The 22,974-nt window shown below is 38.5% G+C and overlaps 1 protein-coding gene across 1 annotated transcript in view; it reads left to right on the top strand.

Annotated features, from left to right (window-relative positions):
* The window catches only part of LOC125408209 (transmembrane protease serine 11E), a 45,659-nt gene extending 23,376 nt beyond the window's left edge, over nt 1–22,283 (top strand). The window contains exons 3-10 of the mRNA XM_085691701.2: nt 946–1,067; nt 3,374–3,441; nt 4,841–5,004; nt 7,586–7,624; nt 9,178–9,358; nt 10,444–10,703; nt 14,076–14,218; nt 20,310–22,283. Of these exons, the coding sequence (XP_085547827.1) occupies nt 946–1,067; nt 3,374–3,441; nt 4,841–5,004; nt 7,586–7,624; nt 9,178–9,358; nt 10,444–10,703; nt 14,076–14,218; nt 20,310–20,471 (1,139 nt within the window). The 3' untranslated portion in view covers nt 20,472–22,283. The remainder of the gene's footprint in view (nt 1–945; nt 1,068–3,373; nt 3,442–4,840; nt 5,005–7,585; nt 7,625–9,177; nt 9,359–10,443; nt 10,704–14,075; nt 14,219–20,309) is intronic.
* The last annotated feature ends 691 nt before the right edge of the window (nt 22,284–22,974 follow it).

Below are 22,974 nucleotides of genomic sequence, written 5' to 3' on the forward strand. Positions count from 1 at the left end.
AAAGAGCAGTCAGGGTTTCCAGCCCTGTGGGAAGTTCAAGTTCCTCCCCCTCCCTCCAGGTCTAGGAAGGTGAGCATCCAAACAGACTAGGATCCCAAACAGCCAGTACATGCAGACGAAACAAGACCCAGTGCCATTGTAAATGGCTTCTCAGTCAGCCCCCATGTCAGCCACATTCAGGGAATCCGGTTTGATCACATGCTCGTTCAGTCCCAGTCCAGCTGGCCTTGGTGAGCTCTCATTTGATCAGTTCCCTTGTATCAGAGGGTGAATGCACCCCTCGCGGTCCTGATTTCCTTCTTCATGTTCTCCCTCCTTCTGCTCCTCATTTGGACCTTGGGGGGCTCAGTCCAGTGCTCCAATGTGGGTCTCCATCTCTATCGCCATCCATGGTCGGATGAAGGTTCCCTCTGGTCCTGCCTATCTTGCTCATGTTTTCCCTCCTTCTGCTTCTCATTTGGATCTAGGGAGTTAAGTCCAGTGTTCCAATTTGTGTCTCTGTCTCTATCTCCATCCATTGCCAGATGAAGGTTCTATGGTGATATGCAAAATATTCATCAGTATGGTCTACTTCTTTAATATAAAATAATTCAACCCTTCGAAGCTTCTAAACACAACCTGATGTGCTCATTCAAACAGCATGACTGCATATCCTTTGGGCTAGCTAGGGAGTGGATAACATATGAGTAATTAGTTTGCAGTTTCCATGTGGTGTTTGCATGGCACTCTGGGGCACCAGGCATTTCTCACAACTTTTACACTCTATATAATACAGTGTGATAAGTATCTTCCTTTATTCTGAGATCACTCAGGAGCCTGGAACAGGATGAATGACCATCAGCATTCCTTCTTGTCTTAGTGTTTCAAGTAAGCACCAAATGGAGTAATAATCACGCTTTATACATCTGATAAAGATTATGATGGGTTTTGCCTCTTCCCTTGTAGATCAAAGAAGGACCTACAATTACTACAGCACATTGCCATTCACAAGTGATAAGCTTTATGCTGAGTTTGGAAAAGAGGCTTCTAAAAATTTCACAGAAATGAGCCAGAGAATTGAAACTATGGTAAGTGACATCTTCTCCATGCTTACGACACTGAGTATATCCTTCTAAAATATCTAATCAACTGAGTCCCTGCATATCTTTGAAAACGGATAGGACATTATGCATAAGAGATCCGAAACAAAACTCACAATAGCTGATTTAGAAGACTCCATCAGCAAGGCCAAACAGAGCACCTAGTCATTCATGAACGCCCTTCCCACTCTACACTTTTACACTTATGTATTACTTTTGGTAAACACAGTGCAGAAATCCTGGAGATGTAGGGCTGACTCAGAATAAGGATCTTTCTTAAGACATCTATTCTAGGGAAGAGTCTCCGAGCAAAAGAATGAAGAGTCTAAAACCTCCCGACCCACATAGAATCACTATGCTTTACTTGCAGACATCAAATGCATCCATTTGGTGTATATAAGACATTAGTATTCTGGAGGAGGATTCAATAGTTAAGAAAACAGAAAACCGGTAGCATAGAACAAAAGAACAAAGGCTTGAGCGATGAATTCCCACCACTATATTACCTAGACAACAATCTGGAAGTTTCTTGGCTAGTGAGATAATTTATGTATGATGTGATGGAAAAAGGATTGAAGAGAAACTCCCACCAGCTGATGTTAGTCAGTGGCATGTCAATGTGTGGCAGATCACCTTTCGCTCCAGACAAAAATCCATGTATGTTAATTTAGGTATTAGGTTAATGTAATTTGCATACATGTCTTTTAGTTTTAATATTCTGAATAGGAACAGAATAGAAATAACTTGCATTGGCCTGTTTTTGTTGCTACCGTGAAATACTTCAATAGTCTATTTTCTAGTGAATGGAGGTTTATTTTGGTTCACGGGTTGAAAAGTGCTGGGTCAAGGGTTGCATTGATGATGACCTTCCCTTTTTGGCAGATTCATCAGGGGACTTTACCACACCACTAGACAAAAGACAGAGAGCGCTTGAGTAGTGAGTCTCCTCTGCTCTCTCTCTCTTCTTCAGAGCCACCAGGATTCAGTCATGGGCTCTGCCCTAATAACCTATCTAGTCTGACTCACCTCCCGAATGCCCCACCTTTAAGCACTATAGTTTTTCACTCTCTTACTACATTACAATAGGTATTAAATTTCAGTTGCGTGACGCCCTGGGAGGCATTCCAACCATGTCTAAACCTTAGAACAGCTGACACCCTTTCACAGAAACTGTGCAGTCTCTGAGATCCTGGTGACCTGTGTAAAACATGTGTTCCATAATGTTAACACACATGTAAAGAAAGAAAGGGTACGAAGCTCAGAAAGTCAACATGCTACTATATCTCTTGGGTTTGTTTGTTTGTTCGCCTGTTTTTGCCATTTGTCAGAATAAATTTTCTAAGATCCAAATGGATTTCAATTTAAAGTAATATGGATATTTAGTAGCCTCCAAATCAATAATTTTGAAATTACTTGATAAAAATAAACACTTAAGTAAAAAGTAGCATCAGTGGAGGAAAGATTCTGGAATCAAAAAATATAAGACTAGAAGAAAAAAGCTAACTTTTTCTGCAGCTCACCCTTCTGTGCTCACTGTGTCCCAAGACTCCTTACACACTGAAAAGAAGGAACTGAAAGCTTTACTTGCTCAAGTTCTGAATTTTAGACTTTAAATTTATTTGAACTACTTACAGCAAGAAATAGTTTCACAAAAATGCTGTCATCTTACTAGAGAAACTTTGTAGCTGTGTTTGTTCAGAGCTCCAATTCATGGGGCTTTCTCAGAGCATTTCCAGTGTCGAAATGGGCACTCAGTATGTGAGCGCACCTAGTTACCATCTCATACAACACGGACACACATTCATTCTTACGTGCGGCTCTCACTTAGGGATACTACTCCCTTCCTTCTCCAAAACCACCAGACCAGATGATTTTTTTTTCTCCTTTATAAGTTGTTTCACTCAGGCATTTTGTCACAGTGATAGACATCTGAAAAACTAAAATAAAGGTTCTATTGTCCTTGTCTATTTGCTGTAAAAGTTCTTAACTCAGGAAGTGGAGGGCCAACTGTTTCAAAGAAACAGCAGGCTCACTGTCTTTGATGTCTGTCTGAGCAGAAGGTGTAGGTCTGTGCTGGCCTCAATGTGGCTGTCATTCTGAATGCAGAGTTCAGCTCCCAACGGTGGGTAGGATGCCATAGAGGATTCTTGGAGTTCAGTACATTATGAATGGTCTGTGTTTTGTTTGCTTGCTTGCTTTGTCTTGTATTTTAATTTGCTCCAGAGCATTGGATTAACTAGAAGAATTTCAAAGGAACTGCTTTTGTTGACGAGTTTCAAATGTCTTTTAAACAGGTGAAAAATGCATTTTATAGATCTCCACTGAGGGGACAACTTGTCAAGGCTCACATTATCAAGTTCACGTATGTAGACCTAAGATGTTATTCTGGATTTAACTTAATGTGGAAACAATCTTTTAATGCTAAAAATTTTAACTTGGTCAGTAATAAATATATTTTAAAATACTAATGATGTTATGTGATTCAGCTTAACAAGCATTTATTTACCTGCTGTATGAAATCTGTGGACTAAAGGATATTTTATTTAGTTTGTAATTTAAAAATGAAGATGTGCAAGATGCCTGCTGAGGGCAGAGGTATAATTGGTGCCAATGATTGTGTGTGTGTGTAAACTAATCATCAGAATTGGGGAATAACTAAGTAGCTAGCAATACCCTGGCAAATGAGATCCTTGTCTTCATGTCCTGTATTACCCACCCACTATCCTAGTTAATTTAGCCTATTTTCTTCTATTCTACACTTTTATGCTCCAAACATTTAACTAAGGGGATTTTGCAACTCTTACCAATTATTACTGAATAGCAAGGATGGAACATAATTTCCTGCTGTTGTTCTTTTGTGTTGGAGACAAGGTCTTGTTTTGAAGGCCAATCTTTTTGCCTTAGTCTTCAGATTATAGGTGTGTAATTACCTGGCAAAACACAATATTTGAAGTAAAACGCTACTATGGATCTTAAATTCTAACACATATTATTCATATTCTTCAAAACGGGGTAAGAACTGTTTATTGTATTATTCAAATGATACCACTATAAATTAATTCCCAGTCTGTGGTTAGCTAATATATCTGAGGCATTACTTTAACGACTTTCTCCTGGAAAAGTGTACACCTGAGATAGTGTGCTTTTGGCTCACTACTTCATAAGTTTCCATTCTTGTAAGGGGCACATCATCCACGTGGCATCTTATGCTATTGGGATCTAAGTTTCTATGTCCATTCTAAGTGGTTTTCTTGATTTCTGTAACAATTTGCCTGTTCCTTCACACATGGCAAAAGGTTGCATGGTGAATTTCCTAACTCAAGTAGAATTTAATCACACCACCGAGAAACCGCCATACAAGTCTCTTTCACCTGGGCCCCTTAGCTCATAAAATAACTAAGTACCACCAGCTTAACTCTCTAGCCCTTTCCAGCTTGCCAACTTCATCTTAGTGATCCTCCTGTCGCATGTTCTTCCTTCCTTTGGGGCTCTAACATGAAGAAGCACAAGTTTAGGGGAAGTATGAACACTTAGAGAACCATAGAGTTAAGACACTAGAAGAACACAGGAGCAGAGAAGGCGAATCTGATTGATGGAAGGACAGGAAGCTGAGCTCAACATTTAAGTTTTAAGAAAACAAAAGTGTTATATAAAAAAAGAAAATCAAAGAACCCACTCACAAACTTGCTCCCTCCCTCAATTATTTCTTTTTTCCACCCCCTCTTTCCTTCTTTATCTTTTTTTTTCTTTTTGGACAATAGTAAAGAATATGATGGAGTGTTGGCTCACATGCTGCTGATTTTTCGAATTCGCTCTACTGAGGATCCTGAAATTGTGCACCAAATTGTTGAACATGTTCTACATGAAAAGCTGAAATATGCTACAGGACCCCCCAGTGTTGATCCTGAATCAGTTGAAATTAAAAGTAGGTTGGTGTGCTGTGCTTATTTCTCTTACATAATATAATTTTAAAATAGCTTTAAACATTCAGTTAAATTTCTTTTCTTTAATTGTTGAGGTTCTTAACAATTGTTGAGTTCTTACAATCCTGACACTTGTAAGTTGTTTTGGAACTAAACAGTATTAATGAACCATTTTTATTTATGAAAGTTTTCTAAACATAAACCTCCCATGCAGGCTTTTGTTATCTCCCAAGAAATGTCTTTATTGTGCCTTGTGTGTTGGATTCAGAATCTAATTGTACAAGGGAAAAACCGGCATTGGATATTCTGCTGTTGTTGCTTCCGTCGCGTCTTCTGAGAGTATGATGCAGGGAAAGCTTTAACATACTTTCTCATAACTACTTCTTAAGATCGTTACCAGTGAACAACTGTAATTCACATATATTAATTTTTGTGTTTTACAACTGTAATAGGAGAGAATAAAGTAAATATTTTTATTTGTTTATATTTTCTGAGACTACAAATGACTATGCAATAATATTTTATAGTTCATGTAAGTACAGTTGCCCTCTTGGTTCATGACTCCATATCCATGGAGTTAGAAAAGCACATTATTTTTGGAAAACCAAAAATATTAAAAATTATTGTCATTGAATATACACATTTTTCTTGTTGTCATTTATGTAAACAACAGTCATCTGCATAGAATTTGTATTATCAGGTACTCTAGGTAATCTAGATATTTAAAGTGTTGAGGAAGATGTATATGTGTTATATGCAAACACTGAATCATTTCCGAGCTTGGTTGGTGTTTTGATATCTTTGGGAATCCTTACACTAATTCTCTATAGATGCGGAAGGACAGTGCATTTCATTATTGTTGCAACACAATGCGAATAGTACACAAAGCTAAGCTGGCTAGTTCTAGTTCCCTTTTTAAACATATCACATCCTTTCAAAGCTTTCTGTCTTTGGCTCATTGATAAGAAAAGAAAGACTGGGTGGAAAAAGGTCAATAGATTTCCCTATCTTTCTTTCATTATGATTATTTTCAGCTACAACAATGAGTTAATAGACACAAAAAATTGATAGGGTGTCATGTACATTTGTGCTTATCAGAATGCCATTGCGTTCTTCCTGGCTTTTACAAATTTCTTGTTCAGACACAAACATGCCCTTCTTTGCCGTCATTGCTCCCTCCATTCTTGGCGCTGAGATGAACACACTCGTCTACTTGTCTTGCTGTGTTCCCATGTGTTGTGTGTTCACCAGGATTCTGATTTCACAGAACACCATGACTGATACTTGTAAGTGGCATGGTAAGACATCACAGGTACACAAATTCCATACTCTTTCTCTGTTCATACTGTACTTGAATAACACACTGAGCTTCCCTTTCAAAACACATGTCACAAGACAAAATAACTAAAGATTTCAGGGTAGTAACAGAATGACATGAAAGCAAGCACAAAGCTATTCTTAGGATGGGAACAGATAAAACCTGCACTTTTAGAAAGGAGTTGGGGTAGAGAATAGATGATATGAAACAGATTATTAAATTAGCTGAATTGCAACTGAGATTCAATAATCAGTCTTCCTTATGCCTCCCATTTCCCCATGATGGCATGATGGAGAAGGTGAAAAGGAAGAATACTGGGGCCGGAGAGATGGCTCAGAGGACCCGGGTTCAATTCCCAGAACCCACATGGCATCTCACAACTGCCTGTAACTTCAATTTCAGGGGCTCTGATACTACATACATGCAGGCAAAACAGAAGTGCAAATAAAATAAAAATAAATAAATTTTTAAAAAAAGAATGTAATACAAACCTCAGTATGTCAACAGATAAAAAGCTAATAGATTAATATGATTTTTCCTTTAAAACACTTGTCTATGTGTTTAAAGAGAATCGTTTAAGTCAGGAAATGTGAGCATTTAGGCTATTCTGTACCCTTTACTTAAGCAAGTGTTTATATGACTAGGTCCTGACTGCTGAGTTTGCTGAGGTAAGGATCTAGCTGAACTGAGTGGGAAGTTTTGGATTGTCTTGTATATCTAAAACCCTAGCAGAAAGGAAATTTAGAGAGGAGGGACATTATTTTTAATTGTACTCATGGAGCTGAGGATTTGCTACATGTGTATAACTATTTACTCTTTACTATGCTATTACATAGTAAAATGTTCTGAAATGATGTTTAGTAAAACTATCATTGCACTTAAGGAATCAATATTAAAGTTTAATTTAATATTTTTCAAAGAGGGGTCATGTTTTTCTGTTATAAAACTCACATTCTTCAGTTTCAACACAAAACTCATGAATCAGCATTATTGAGAAATGCAATAGTAATCTACATTATAAACAGTTTATCTGTATGCTTCATTTTCACACTAGAGTTCCAGGGTCATTGTTCATGCCTCCTCTCATTTTTGAAAGAGTTTTTTTTTTTAAAAAGGCAAGTCTGTGATAACCTAGCTATCTTTCCTTATAACCCAAGAATACTGTCTTAGAAATACCAGCTGTCTAGTGCTGAAAATCTCAGATAGTTATTATATAAATTCTGTTATGCTTACCCCATCCTGTTCTCTATTTGTGTGTATTTCAGAAATCAACAAGACAGAAACCGACAACTTTCTCAACCATTGTAAGTTTAATGTATTCATTAAGACTGCATTCTCTGATTGCAGAAAGGTAGCATCCTGGAACATTTACACAGGCTTTGTGCTGATACTGTAGACACAGGATGCATGGTTTGTACTTAGTTCATGGCTCTTTATTTTGGCTCTGAGATATAGTAAGGAATAACGAAACTGGGAGAACTTCAGATTGGATATACAGGTGCCTGTGTCCATGGGAACAGAAGAGAGTTGGACAACTGTTAAAGAAGAAGCAAAAATACTCTCCTTGCATGTGATTAAATTCATAGTTTTCAACATACAACGTTGAGCCACATGCTGTTATTTTTCATCTAGAGACAAACTTAATGTCAAACTACTTTAAATAAAATCATCTTGATTCTTGACATTGCTTGTTTACAATAGTAATCATGGACTTGTGGAATATTTGACAAAATAAAATATGATGAAATTTTAAAGGTCTTGATTCTAGACCTAATCCTTCATGCTCTTATAGTAGACTAGCCACTGTGGCTCAAAGAATATATTTAAAAGTTACCCAACTGGTAAGAGGATATTTACCATTCTTCTTTTTTTTTTTAATGGAAGGAGGGATGGTGAGATGGCCTGGCAGATAAAGGTACTTGCTGCTGAGCCTGACAACCTAAATTCAATCCCTGGGACTCACATGGCAGAAGTAGGAGACCAAATGCTTCAGGCTGCCCTCTGACCAACACACACGATAGTAGATACATGCATGCATAAACACGAATTAAATAAATGTAATTAAAAATTAAAATAAAATCTTGGAATGCTGATTAGTTTATAAAGTTTGCTCAGCCTAGAACCCAAATATAATCCCATTTATTGTCTAAATGACATATATTCTTGCCATCAGTAATGATTAGGAATCTAGGATGTGTTGGCTCTTGGTTAGCCAAAAGTGATGCAAAATGGGTGACATATGCCTGCCCAAAGCAGCTTACACTCTGATATTACCAGGTGCTTGATTCATGACCACATAATTCTACAGCAGTTTTCACCCAAGGGCTTTGATATTGCACAAGATATCATGCCCCACTCTGGCCTTTCCAACATTTAAGAGAATGTTACTGACCTCTAATTTGTCTCAATCAGGAGCCCTACCAGGGATAGTCACTCATAACTAAAACTTTTATGACCCTAAGCATCTGTGGAACCCAGGCTGAGAAAAAAAACTCCATTGTGAGCAATGCAGAGGAATAATAAGAACAAATAAAAAAATAACAACAACAACAAAGAGAGTAATAATAACAATAAAACCACTTGTATACACATATGGAATGATATCATTAGTCTTGTCATGAAGGAAGCATGAAAGAAGTCACAATTAATTGAGTTTGAAAGCAGAGAAATTGTCACTTTAAAACAAATAATGTAGGAAGGATTTAGATCTCACAAAACGGATAGGAGTTGACTAAATAAAATGTTATTTACCTATTGTTAAAAACTTGAGAAAATGTTTGATCTATGGGCTCACACAGTAAAAGAAAATTGGGATGCTTAAACAACTGCTAATTACTGTCTCCTGTCTACTCTGCAGGTTGTGGGACACGGCGGAATAAATCGACAGCACATACTAGCCTCAGGATCATTGGTGGGACACAAGCAGAAGAGGGAGAATGGCCATGGCAAAGTAGCCTGCAGTTGGATGGGTCCCATCGCTGTGGAGCAACTTTGATCAACAACACATGGCTCGTGAGTGCCGCTCACTGCTTTCGAACGTAAGTCCTGAGCTTAGAGGATGGAGCAGAAGGGGAGGACATGTGCCTTTACATTATATATTCACGAAATAAGTCATGAATCTTTGGAAAAGTTGGTTTGGCACAAATCAAAAATAACACTGTTTATCACAAAACAGTGGGAATCTCAGAATACTTAGTAGCAGATTTTACGGTCTCTGGAAATGAAAATGATGCCAGTTGTGGTTGTGGTGTAATTACTTATTGAGAAATTTATGATAGTTTGTCAAAGAGCATAGGACCTTGAAGTCACATTTGAATTTTGAGCTTGTTATCAAAGAAAAGAACTGATGGTCACTAAGTATCTTAATAAGTACCAGAGTTGGGCAGATGAGAGTTTTTATCTCTATGACGAAGTTCCAGGAAGAAAGATAAGGAAGTGTGACACAAGTTGGAAGTAGCAAATTTTAAAATTGAAGCCGGGCTTGTGGTGGGACGTGACTTTAATTCCAGTACTCAGGGAGGAAGAGGCAGGAGGATCTCTGGTCTACAGAGTAAGTTCCAGGACAAGCAAAGACACACAGAGAAATCCTGTCTCTAAAACAAAAAAATAAAAACAAAAAATAACCGAAAACAACAACAAAAAACAAAAACCCAAATTTTTGTAATTAAACAGTTAATTTATTTTAGAAGAATGTTGACTTTTCAAAATTACATCAAAATATTGACAATACCCACAGCAGTAATGCTTTTTAAAGTTATATGTGACTTCTGAGGACTTCAGGAAAACATATATCCTTGCAGGAAGAGGATGTAAGGCATGTAGAACGCATTTCCTTTCATGTGTTGCTTTTAACCACTTACGGCAAGGGCACATGGGTCTGCAGTGGGCACCGTGGATGCTTGGTGTGACCTGTAACCCAGGAGAAGCACTCTTGTGGCTTTTGTACCTGGCTTGAACACAGAGCTCAGTTTTATGATGGGACAGAATTTATTCCTTTTGATATAAACTGTAACTTAAAAAAATAAAATTTTATACTGATACCTGTAGATAAAAAATGCCTTACAAAGTATTGCACTGATATCAAGGTAAGCTAGAATTTATTATTGCTACTATTTTTCTGTAGGTACAAGGATCCGTCGAGTTGGACTGCTTCCTTTGGGGCAACAATACAACCTCCAAAACTGAGGACTGGCCTGCGGAGGATAATTGTCCACGAAAAATACAAATACCCATCTCATGACTACGACATTGCGGTCGCTGAGCTTTCTAGGCCGGTCCCCTGCACAAATGCAGTGCACAAGGTTTGTCTCCCCGATGCAAACCATGAGTTCCAGCCTGGACAGCAGATGTTTGTGACAGGATTTGGAGCAGTGCAAAACGATGGTGAGCATCTGGAGGAAAAAAAAAATCAAGTCACAGTGACCTAATTTGGAGTTGCAAGGCATTTAAAAAAATGAGAGTTATGACAAAGGGTGTCGGTTGTTCATTGGATTCAGGTGAAAGCAGGCTTTAAGTCACTTAGAAGATGCATGCATTCTTTCTGGCCTTCAGCTTCTATTTACTGCTCTTACTGTGAAGGTGTTGCAAGGTCTGAAAAGGAGCAAACGTGCCTGTTGGACACCAAATTTCTTTTTCTTTAATGAATGTGTGTACCTGTAGGGTGTGTGCCTGTGTGGAGGGGACTGAATGTTTGTACGCTTGGTGTGTTCTCTGATGTGAGTGTGTGTATAGGTCAGAGGATGATATCAGAATGTTTTACCCATCCTTATCCACCTTATTAAATTAGTGACAACTTTTTGTTTTTTGTTTTTTTGGTTTTTCGAGACAGGGTTTCTCTGTAGCTTTGGAACTTATCCTGGAACTAGCTCTTGTAGACCAGGCTTTCCTCGAACTCACAGAGATCCACTTGGCTCTGCCTCTCAAGTGCTGAGATTAAAAGTGTGCGCCACCACTGCCCAGAGACAATATATCTTTTTTAAAAAATTCTTCTCTTGTACATTACATCCTGATGGGCTTCCCTTCCCTTCACTCCTTTCTGTCCCCACCTACCTTGCCTCTCCCTCAGATTCACTTCTCCATTTTCCTCAAAAAAAAAAAAAAAAAAGACCAGATTTCTCAGGGATAGAAACTGAACATGAAATCATAAATTACATTAGGACTAGGCATAAGTCCTCATATAAAGGCTGGATGAGGTGACAGTTGGAGGAAAACGGTTTCAAAGAGCAGCTAAGAGAGCCAGAGACAGCCCCGCTCCCACTGTTGGGAGTCCCACAAGAACACCATGCTATGCAACTGTAACACATATGCAGAAGACAGACTCCCTGATTGTCACTTCAGTCTGTGAGCTCCTATGAGCCCTGCGCAGTCGATTCTGTGCGTTGTGTTATTTTCTCATGGTGTTCTCAATTCCTCTGGCTCCTACAATCCTTCCTCCCCCTCTTCTGCAGGGTCCCTGAGCTCCTCCTAGTGTTTGGCTGTGGGTCTCTGCATCCACTCCCATCAGTTGCTGTATGATGCCTGTTTGATGAAAACTGGGCTAGGCATCAAGCCATGATTATAGCCGAATATCATTAGAAATTATTTCATTGCCTTTTCTTTGACAGTTGTGTTTGGTTCTATTCTTGATCTCTGAGTTGTCCAGCCTCTTGTTCCTGGCCATTAAGGGAATGGTAGTGTGGGTTTCCTCTTGTGACATGGGCCTCAAGTTGGAACAGTCATTGGTTGGCCACTCCCCGAGTTCCGTGCCACTATTACCCCTACACATCTTTCAGGACACATTGTACTGTGAGCATTTTGTGGATGGGTCGATGTCCTAGTCCCCCTGCTGGAAGTCTTGCCTGATTATAGAAGATGAGGAGTTCAGGCTCTGTAACCCTGATTACTAGGAGTTTTTGCTAGGGTCACTCTCATAGATTACAGGGAGTTTTCACAGCACTGGGTTTCCACATTGCCTCCCAAACGTCCTCCCAGTACTCTCCCTCCACTCCCTGCCCCCTCCTGATCCTGCGTGTTCCCATCTCCACCTGCTCCCTGTCCACCTGAAAAATCTGTTCTACTTCCCCTTCCCAGGACGATCTGTGCATTTCCCTCTTGAGTCCTTCTTGTTACTTAGTCTCTGAGTCTGTGGACTATAGCACGATTACCCTTTATGTAACAGCTAATATCCACTTACAAGTGAGTACATGACATGTTGGTATTTCTGGGTCTGGATTACCTAACTCAGGATTCTTTTCCCCCCTAGTTTTATCCATTTGCCTTCAAATTCACATCATTGTTTTTTAACAGCTGAGCAATACTCCATTGTGTGAAATGTACCACATTATCATTTCTTCTTCTTTTGGCTTCTGGTATTTTGAGACAGGGTTCCTCTGTGTAGCCTTTGCTGTCCCAGAACTCTCTTTGTAGACCAGGCTGGCCTTGAATTTTCAGAGATCCATCTACTTCTGTCTCCGGAGTGCACATTTTCTTTATCCATTCTTAAGATGAAAGACATCTAGGTTGTTTTCCATTTCTGGCTACTATGCATAAAGCTGCTATGGGCATAGTTGAGCAAATGTCCTTGTGGTAGCATGGAGCATCTTTTAGGTATATGCCTAAGAGTCGTATAGGTAGGTGTAGGCTTTTTGTTTCGTTTTGTTTTGTTTTTACTCTTTGGGAGTCCATCACCCAGGTCCCAAATAAATACATGGAGACTTATTCTTACTTATGAATGCCCAGTCTTAGCTTGACTTGTTTCTAGCCAATTTTTCTAACTTAAATTATCCCATTTCTCTTTAACTACCCTTTGCCTCTTGGCCTTTTACCTCTCTTTATTCTATATATCTCTCTTTCTTTCTTACTCTGTGACTGGCTGTGTGGCTGGACCCTGGTGTCCTCTTCTCCTTTTCTCTCTTCTTGCTCCTCTGTCGTGCCTAGATTTTTCCTCCTGTTTATTCTCTCTACCTGGCAGCCCCATCTATCTCTCTCCTGCCTACCCTATTGGATGTTCAGCTGTTTATTAGACCAATCAAGTGTTTTAGGCAGGAACAGTAACACAACTTTATAGAATTAAACAAATGCAATATAAAGGAATGGAATACATCTTTGCATCGTTAAGCAAATATACTACAGCATAAACAAAAGCAACTCATCTTAGACTAATATTCCTCAACAACTAGATCTTGAGGTATATTGATCCCCATTTTCTGAGGAACCAACTGCTATATTGATTTCCATAGCAGCTGTACAAGTTTGCACTACTACCAGCAATGTAGACATGTTCCACTTGCTCCACATTCTTGCCAGCATGAGCTGTCACTTGTGTTTTTGATAGGATGTCTTACTGAACCTAGAGCTAGCTGTTTCAACTATACTGGCAGCCAGTAAACTTCCAGATTCCACCTGTCCCTGCCTCCCCAGCACTGGGGTTCCAGGCATATGATACCACAGTAGGATTTTGCTACTCAATTTCTGACTAGACAGTTAGCCCTGTGAGAATTTAGGGATTGTTGATATACTTAATTGTGAAGATTAAGAAATCATACAGTTCTTCTCCCCAGCCAAAATCTTATGGTGCTTCAACAACTGAAAGCTTTTCTTTGGCACTGAAAATTTTATTTAAACTAGGTAGAAAGAATTCCTTAAAATATTACTGTTCTTAACACAACTCCTCACCCCACTTGCATATTGCCATCTTATTTAATAATTAAAGCAGAGTTTTTTTTAAGGTTTAGAAAATACTTGTATCTATAAAGATGACTGTCTTTTCTCACTCAGGATTTTCACAGAATCGTCTTCGGCAAGTTCAGGTGGATTACATAGATACCCAAACCTGCAATCAACCTCAATCTTACAATGGTGCCATCACGCCTAGGATGTTGTGTGCTGGCTTCTTAAAAGGAGAGAAAGATGCATGCCAGGTATGGACTTGCCTACTAGTGTACTGGACAGTGATTTGTGCACCTTCCATTTTGACGTAACTATGGATTCACAGGGAGCTGCAGAGATTTTACAGAAGAAGGTCACATGTTCTCTTTCAAAAAGGTTGTGCTACATGCTATTTTATTTTGCGTGTGTATGGTGTGTGAGAATGCATTTAGCACAATGTACATATGGAGGCCAGAGGACAACTATAATGGACAGATCCTTTCCTTGCATGTTTCAGGATTGCATGGAGGGAGCCAGACTTGGTGATGAATACTTTCATCCTCTGAGCCTTCTTGCCTCAAGTGTACTCACTACCCAGTTTCCTTCAGTGGTTACAGACACATAACTGTAATAAAACTGTAGGTAGATACAGTTATACAAAATCTGGAGAACAGACAGTGGCACAAATATATGTGTCTAGGTATATGATATATATGATTGCCTAAGATAGACTTACGGAATTGCCATTGCAGTCAAGATGGAGTCTATTCCATTACTCTAAAGATCTATATTGAGTCATAAACTCTTGCCCTCTCCCGCTGTCTCTAATACAATTGTTATTTTTATCTATCTCTATAATCCTATTATTTTCAGAATGTTAAATAAGATTACACAGTGACTTGTTTTGGAATTCCATTTGTTTTATCTGCTACTATTCTTCACTATTTATAGAAAAGCAGCCATAGTTACTCTAACGTGTTTGTGTAAATACATTTATGTGATATATACCTTACTACAGTCCACTGCTATTAACAGTTTATTCATATCAGTGGGGTATATAATAGAAAACATACCTTCTTTTAAATCTCTACCATTCTTTTTAAATTAACTGTTGGTAAGTATTAACATTTAAATTTCTTCTCCATGAAAAGCTACATTAGGAACTGTTATCCCTCATTTCAAAGCACAAGTTAGGTATTCAAGTAGAGAAGAAAAATCTGTTTACTCTAAGATTTTCATGTCTCTTTCCTTCCTAAGATTCCCTTTCTGTTTGAGGAACTTTCTGTAACCATATTTTCTATGAAGGTCTATTGCTGACAGTGTTATTATTATTATTATTATTATTATTATTATTATTATCTGTCAGACCCTTTACTTTCCCATCATATCTGCAGCATAATTTTGCCAGATATAGAGTTTGAGACTGATAGTTCTTTCTGGGCCCTGGAATCATGGCCCCCTTGAGAGATGAACAGAATCTACAGCCAGCAGGTTTGCTGTTCATGACTCTGTCTATGATGTCTCTCTTGTCTTCAAGGATTTTCCTTTGTCTTTACAGAAGTTTGATTTTCTGTCTTAGCATGTATTTCCTTGGCTTTATTCATCTTGGAGTTTTCTCAGTTCTTCTCAATCTACAGGTTTATGTCCTTTGCTAGCCTAGAAATTTTCAGCTGTGATTTCTTCTAATTCATTTTTGAGTTCCATTTTTTCCTTTTCCTTCATCTGGGATTTTAATGTTACGTTTCTGATTACAGTCTCAGAGGTTCATGAGTTGTTGTTCTTTATGGTTGTTTCCACTTTACTTTTCTCTGTTATTTGCAGGGGTGAATTCTTTAATTCTGATTCTAGTCACTCTCTCCTTACTATCCTTCTTCCACAAAGCTCCTCCACTGAATTGTATTTTAAATTTTGGTTATTGGATTACTAAATTCTAGGGTCTTCATTTTATTCTCATTTGTGTCTAGGCATTCTTTGCTGAAATTTCCTTTATTTATTTACTTATTTATTTATAAATCATTCACCTCAAACACTGAGGTATTGCGACTTTTCAAAAAGGGCTGCTTTAAGATCTTTGTATCACCTCAGAGCTGGTGTGTGCATATGATCTTTTATTTTCCAAGTGGAGAATTCAGAATGAGTAACTTACAAATGGATTCTGAATGCTTGACTTCATATGACTGCTGTTATATTTTCAGTCTTAGTAGCTTCTGCTGAGGCCACACTGCCAGGAGAAGGTCATTGCCTTGTTCCTCACTCAAGGAGAGTACCCCATTGTGTCTGCTTTTCAGTGGAAATTCAGCATCCTTCTCTGCAATCACTTTGTCAGGAACACCTTGTCACTGTGCTCTCATAGCCACTGCTGACACCACAACATAGCGGTTTCGTTCCTACTTGACAGTGAAAACTAATGACCATCAGCTGTGTGTTCTCTGACCTCATCATGGTGGAAAGAGACTCATGACTCATTATCTCCTGATTGTGACCATAGAAGTTTGGGGGTGAGGTCTTTGCTGTCCCTTAGCTGGGAAGAAAGACTGGGTATCATTTAGCCTGCTTTCAAACCAGTGTAGAGAGGAATGGTCCTGTTTGTATAGACTGATGAGCCCTGAGACCTATATCTTAGTTAGAGTTTCTATTGTTGTTATGAAACACTATGACCAAAAAGCAAGTTGGAAAAAAATGTTTTATTTGGCTTACACTTTCACATAACTGTTCGTCATGGGAGGAAGTCAGGATAGGAACCCAAACAGGACAAGAACCTGAAGACAAGAGCTCCTGTTGATGCCAGAGAGAGGTGCTGCTTGCTGGTTTGCTCAGCCTGCTTCGTTATATAACCCAGAACCACCTCCCTAGGGATCACATAACTCATAAGGGGCTGAGTCCACCCCATCAATCATTAACTAAGAATACTGCCCTACAGGCTTGTGTACAACCAGGTCTATGGGGGCATTTTCTAAATTGAGATTTTTCTCCTTTCAGATGACTTTTGCTTTCTCAAGTTGACATAAAACTACCCAGAACAGTCTACTTACTTGACTTTGACTGATTGCCTTGTATTTCTATCTTCTATGCCTACCCTGCTTCTGACTCTTTTACTACAGAGATTTTGGGTTGATTTGAATTTATTTATTTTATGTGTTTGAGTGTTTTGCCTGCATTTATATGCACTACATGGGTGCCTGGTGCTTATGGGTTCAGAAAGAGGTTTTGGACCTCTTGGAACCAGAGTTATGAATGGCTGTGAACAAGCATTTAGGTGCTGAAATTCATATCAGGTCCTCTGAAAGAGCAGAAAGTGCTGAACTATCTGTTAGCCTGGAAAAAAAGAGTTTTTTTCTTGAGATCTTTAAATTTAAAATTTTAATTGCAACTGTTCAGAGGTTGATAACTTGGTGGCTTTTCCAGCTTCAAACAATCAGACGATGAAAAGCAATTTGTTGCTGTACTACTCCTCAGGCCTGGACTTAGTCTACTTGCTTTCTTCACCTTACATTTCACCGTATTTTTATATTTGTTTTATTCCTAGAATACGTGGTTGATTGTTTGCTTTAGGCAAATTTAGCCTAAGCTAGGATACTTGAATGCTATCCTAGTTTGAATTGCAAGCATCTCTGAGTTTGCACCCCAGTATAAAAACTGTCTAGTGTTGCCAATTCAGTGTCTTGGTCAGTATGAAAATGAATCTTTTTATAAGGTGCACGAATGGTTTCTTCAAAATTACCAGCAACAATGTATTGGAGAGGGCTAAATGGTTCACCGGGTACGTACTTCCTACAAATTTCTTCTGTAATTTTAAAAGAATAAGTTTAGCATGTTTCCTAAATTCCATATTTGAATTTTATCTTATTCTCCATGTTTCAATCTAGAGTTATACAAAGATATATGTATGATTTCAAGATCTTATTTTTCATATTTTTTCTGTTGACTTCGTGGGAACACTACTAGGTTCCACCTCCATCACTCCCACCCCTTTTGATCACCAATGGTACCAGAGAGACCTTTACTGCCTTTATTCTTGGGTCAGTCACTTAGCCAGGTTCAATGAACTGAACTGAGTTCTCTCATACAGCTGACCTTTCTGCATGCCTGTGGCCAGACCTCAAGAATGGACTCATTTTATCGCATTTAGTTTTCTCCTTTCTAATCGCCATGGCTTCTGGGGTAATAGATTAAACAAACAAGGGTTATTCTGTATCAGCTTCCTAAGGTGAAATCAAATAATGAAAGAGTTTCCAGTTTTGTATTTGCAAATATTTCCATTCACTAAAGCATTTGTAGCTTGAATCCACTACTCAAGACACTTTTTATGATCATTCAGAATCAGAGCAGGAAGACACTTGATTGCCAAATGTGCACACTTCAATCTGGACAGAATTCTCTCTCAGTTTTCTCCACCTGTATAGCCTTAATATCACAAAATCATTAATAACCTAAAACAATGCTCTTACTGGGTCTTGTTTTTCTCATCTCAGTGTTATTTGACAAATTCCTTTTTTATAAAACATGGTCTTTCTTCAGGTTCCATGATCCTGAATCATGACCTGGATCCATGATTATGCTCCGTGCTGATTCCTGCCTCCCTTTTCATCTACTCATTTTTGGCTTCCCTGTCTAGTTACCTTTCTGATGTGGGATTCCCCTCTGTATGCTGTGAATACCATTGTCTAATAAAGAAACGGTCTTAGGCCTGTGCAGGGCAGAATAGAGGTAGGCAGGGAAAACTAAACTGAATTCTGGGAGAAAGAAGGGGAAGTCAGAGACACACCACGTAGCTGCGAGAGCGGAAGATGCGAGCTGCCAGCTGGTAGGTCACAAGCCTCATGGTAAAATATAAAATAATGGGAATGGGTTAAATTAAGATGTAAGAACTACTAGCAATACACTTAAGTGATTGACAAAGCAGTGTCTTTAATAATATAGTTTTCTGTGTGATTATTTTGGGAGTCTGGGTGGCCGGGAAAGGCATAAGCAGCCTCCCTACATCTTTTTTATGAGCAATTGCTATACATGAGATTTGAAGATTTAGGTCTCATATGAAAATTTCTGTTATGTCTCTAAACCTGTTCAAACAAACCATCTTTAAAAAATTAGTTGTCATTGCTTTAATGACTTCCCCAAAGACACATCTTCCAAATTAACTCTTGTTCAAATTTAATCTCAAATGTCCGCAGACTTCAAAGCCATTTCCATTCACACTGTTAGTTTTCTAGTTAGATTTAATTTCCATCTCAGACTCAGTAGGACTGTGAAAGCTATTTTTAAATACTTATTTTTATTATTTTTATTCTGTATATATGTGTGTCGGTCTGTCTGTGCAGGTGAGTGTACTACCTGTGGAGGCTAGAAGGGTTGAATCCCCCCTGGAGCTGGAGTTATGGGCATTTGTGATCAGGGTGTTGTGAGTAACAGAAACCAAACTTGGGTCCTCTGAAGAGCAATACATTCTCTTAGTAGCTGAACTACTTCTTCAGTCTCAAATGTTAAGGGCTTTGTGGATTTCCAAAGCTCATGTCTGTGCTCCTTATCAGTAATAGACTATCCAACACTTTCTGGTGAGTTAGGCCATATTAACAAGGAGGCAGCCTGAAGAAGGAGTGATCTGGCCAGATGCATCAGCTAAGTCCACAGAACTAGCTCTTCAGCTAAACAAACTTTTCTGTTTGTGTTTGGAAACTCGAGGCCAAATCAGCTCTCTGGGCAGCAGAATGCCTGTCTGTGGGTAGCTGCACTGCTCTGTATTTCAACACCCTGAGGTGTAGGATTTTTTTCCTCTTTGAGAACCCATCACCCAGCTCCCAAGTAAACACACAGTGACTTATTCTCACTTATGAATACTCAGCCTTCGCTTGGCTTTTTTCTAGACAGCTTTTCTAGCTTAAATTACTCTGTTTCTCCTTAACTGTGTTTATTCTCTATATTTCTCTTTTTCCTTCTTACTCCATGGCTGTGTGGCTTTGTGGCTGGCTCTGGAATCCTCCTCTACTTATTCTTTTCTCAGTCCTCTTTTCCTTTTTTTAGACTTCTCCTCATTTTTATTTTCTCTGCCTGGCACCCCATTATTCTTTTTCTGTCTAGTTATTGACCTTTCAGTCAATAGCTGTTTTAACCAATCAGATGTTTAAGGCACGCAAATTAACAGCTTTATAGAGTTAAACAAACACAACATTAAAAAAATGCAATACATCTTTTCACCATTAAGGAACTATTGCACAACATAAACAGATGTTACATATCTTAAACTAATATTCCACAACACTGAGGAATTGAAAACTACTATGTTTGTTATAGTTTATCTTGGGTCAATAACAAATTCTGCCTTTGTGATCTGAATTATAAATAAACAATTTCTCCTTTTTTCCTTAGGGTGACTCTGGAGGACCACTGGTTGCTCCAGATGCTAGAGATATCTGGTACCTTGCTGGAATAGTGAGCTGGGGAGATGAATGTGGCCAACCCAATAAGCCTGGTGTTTATACTAGAGTGACTGCTTTCCGGGACTGGATTGCTTCCAACACTGGTATCTAAAGCAGAAAGACCCAGTGGGATGAAATGAATGTTTGAGATAGACGTTCTGTAGGCTGTTCTTAGAGTCACACAAGCGCAGAAGCAGCTTACAACCAGGAGGCCCCGAACCATCATCACACTGAGCAATCTGAAGTGTCTATTTCCTCCCCAGCTCTGCTTCTTACATGCTGCCAGATGGACTGCAACCTGCACCCATTTATTTTCTACAAGTTTTTTGTTGCCAAAATTTTGATTTCCTCTGGAAAGTACTCAGGCATATCTACAACTTGAAGCGGCCCTTACTTCATTTCACCAGCTTCTCTCATATTAGGAAATTTCTACTTTTCAAATGCAAGCTAAGGAATGAAATATTGCGGAAAAAGGAAAAAATACATTTTAATGTGCAGAAAATCATTAGGAATTTATAAAATAGAGTGTGGGACATGATTACATTCATAGTGAAAGACCAGCAAGCAGTTGTAGAAACAGACTGCCCAAAATTCCATGTTGGAGAAGAAGAGGAAACAGAGAACCTAATGTATAGTTTAACTTTTTTCCTAAACACCTAGCAAGAGCAACATGAGAACGATTGTTGCCTGTGACTACAATAGTCATACAAGCTCTTTGTAATGTACTTGCTATGAACAAACCAAAGAAAACAATATTCATTTGCAATTGACATGCAGAGGCTGTCAATACACAATCAGCAATGAAATAAACAAGTCAATTGCTTGACATTATAGCATAAAAATTAATGAAGAAATGAAGGATGTGTAGACTCTTACTAATAAATTTACTGAACATTCTTTTAAGGTTTGAAGGTAAATGAAAAGTTTATTTCAAAATAATAAGGCATACCTTATGTGGCAAAATAACCATATAGTTGAGTAGAACTAAAAAGACTCAGTCTAAACTAACAACTGTGGTGGGATTATCCCTAACCCTTTCCAAAATACAGATCTTGACTGGAATATGGTTCAGATATTGGTATATAATAGCAGCTGTATGATTGTAGCTAAGAATTGGTCTTCCACTTTAAGATGATGGCAGATATACTTCCTCTGCTGTCGGTTTCAGCCTGGGCACGAAAAGTGGGCTTGTAACATCTATTGGTGTGAGATGCCACTCATCTGAGATGACACCACAGGGAAGGACTCCTAGAAGCTACCTCCACATTGTGCTGAGTTAGTACCTGCTTCAACACAAGACAGAAGAGAAGAAGCTGGATGCTGGCCTCCTTTGTGATTTCAGCTTGACGGATTATTACTGAGCCATTAGATATTCTAGATCCGAATAATCCAGACCATAATGAAATTAGGAGAGATGCCATGGTCTATGACATGTTCATGGTAAGCGTTCACCAAGGCATTCAGCAACCATCTCCTCATTCTATGCAGACTATTAAAAAATATACAATAGGTCACATAGTGTCATAGCAAAGCCATTGTAAAACCCAATATTACCAGGAAAAATGTTTACTTTTCTTAACTCAAACGATATTCAAATTATCAACTGATAAAATTTAGGTACTTGTCCTTTTTTGTTTGTTTGTTTTGTTTTGTTTTGAGATATGCTTTCTCTGTAGTTTTGAATACTGTCCTGGAACTAGCTCTTGTAGACCAGGCTGGCCTTGAACTCACAGAGATTCGAATGTCTCTGCCTCCTGAGTGTTGGGATTAAAGGCTTGCATCACCACAGGTGGTGGTACTTGTCTAAAATAAGGTATAAAAACTGATATGAATTGTCAGTGTTAATATTCTGAATTATTGTTGTTCTATTTAATAAACTTTTGTGGGGAAAGTTGAGAAAATAATAAACTTTAGAGCTATTTAAGACTATTAAAGTTATATTGATTTCAAAGACCTGTTAAAAAGAGATGCATGTGGCTGGAGAGATGCTCAGAAGTTAAGGACTCATACTGTTCTTACAGAGGACAAACATTTGGCTCCCAGCACTCTTATTGGACAGCTCTCAATAGATGTAACTCCAGCTCCTAGGGCATCCATGGGCACCTTCCCTCATCACCAACACAGACATATACACATAGAGAGAGCAGGAGAAACAGGCCTTAGAGAGGAGAGTGCCAACTGGTTATCTAATAATGAAATGGTCGGTCATTAAAATATACACAAGAGTAGCATTATACAGGCTGAGCAGGTTGCACTGATGTATGTAGAAATACATACATATACATATATACATATAAATTTTTGATAAAAAGACAATGAACTTTAAAAGAGAGCAAGCAAGTTTAAATGGAAGGAAATGGAAGACATAATTAAAAAATTAAATTAAATTAAATATCTTTTTAAAGAAGTTTCCCAAATATACTATTTGTATGAGCCTCTAGGTGGCACCCTACAGCTGTGGGAATGCCATCTGTAAAAGACACTTGTGTCTTCAAGCCACAGTCAAAACAGAAGTCAAAATTCTGTAGCTTGGTTTCAAAAACCACAAAATAAAGTTTATGTTTGAAAACATTTATAGTTGAGTTCATGTTGATTTAAATCATCTGTTAGTATTT

The sequence above is a fragment of the Myodes glareolus genome, chromosome 8, assembly GCF_982192425.1.
Source record: "Myodes glareolus chromosome 8, mMyoGla1.1, whole genome shotgun sequence".
Taxonomy (NCBI): domain Eukaryota; kingdom Metazoa; phylum Chordata; class Mammalia; order Rodentia; family Cricetidae; genus Myodes; species Myodes glareolus.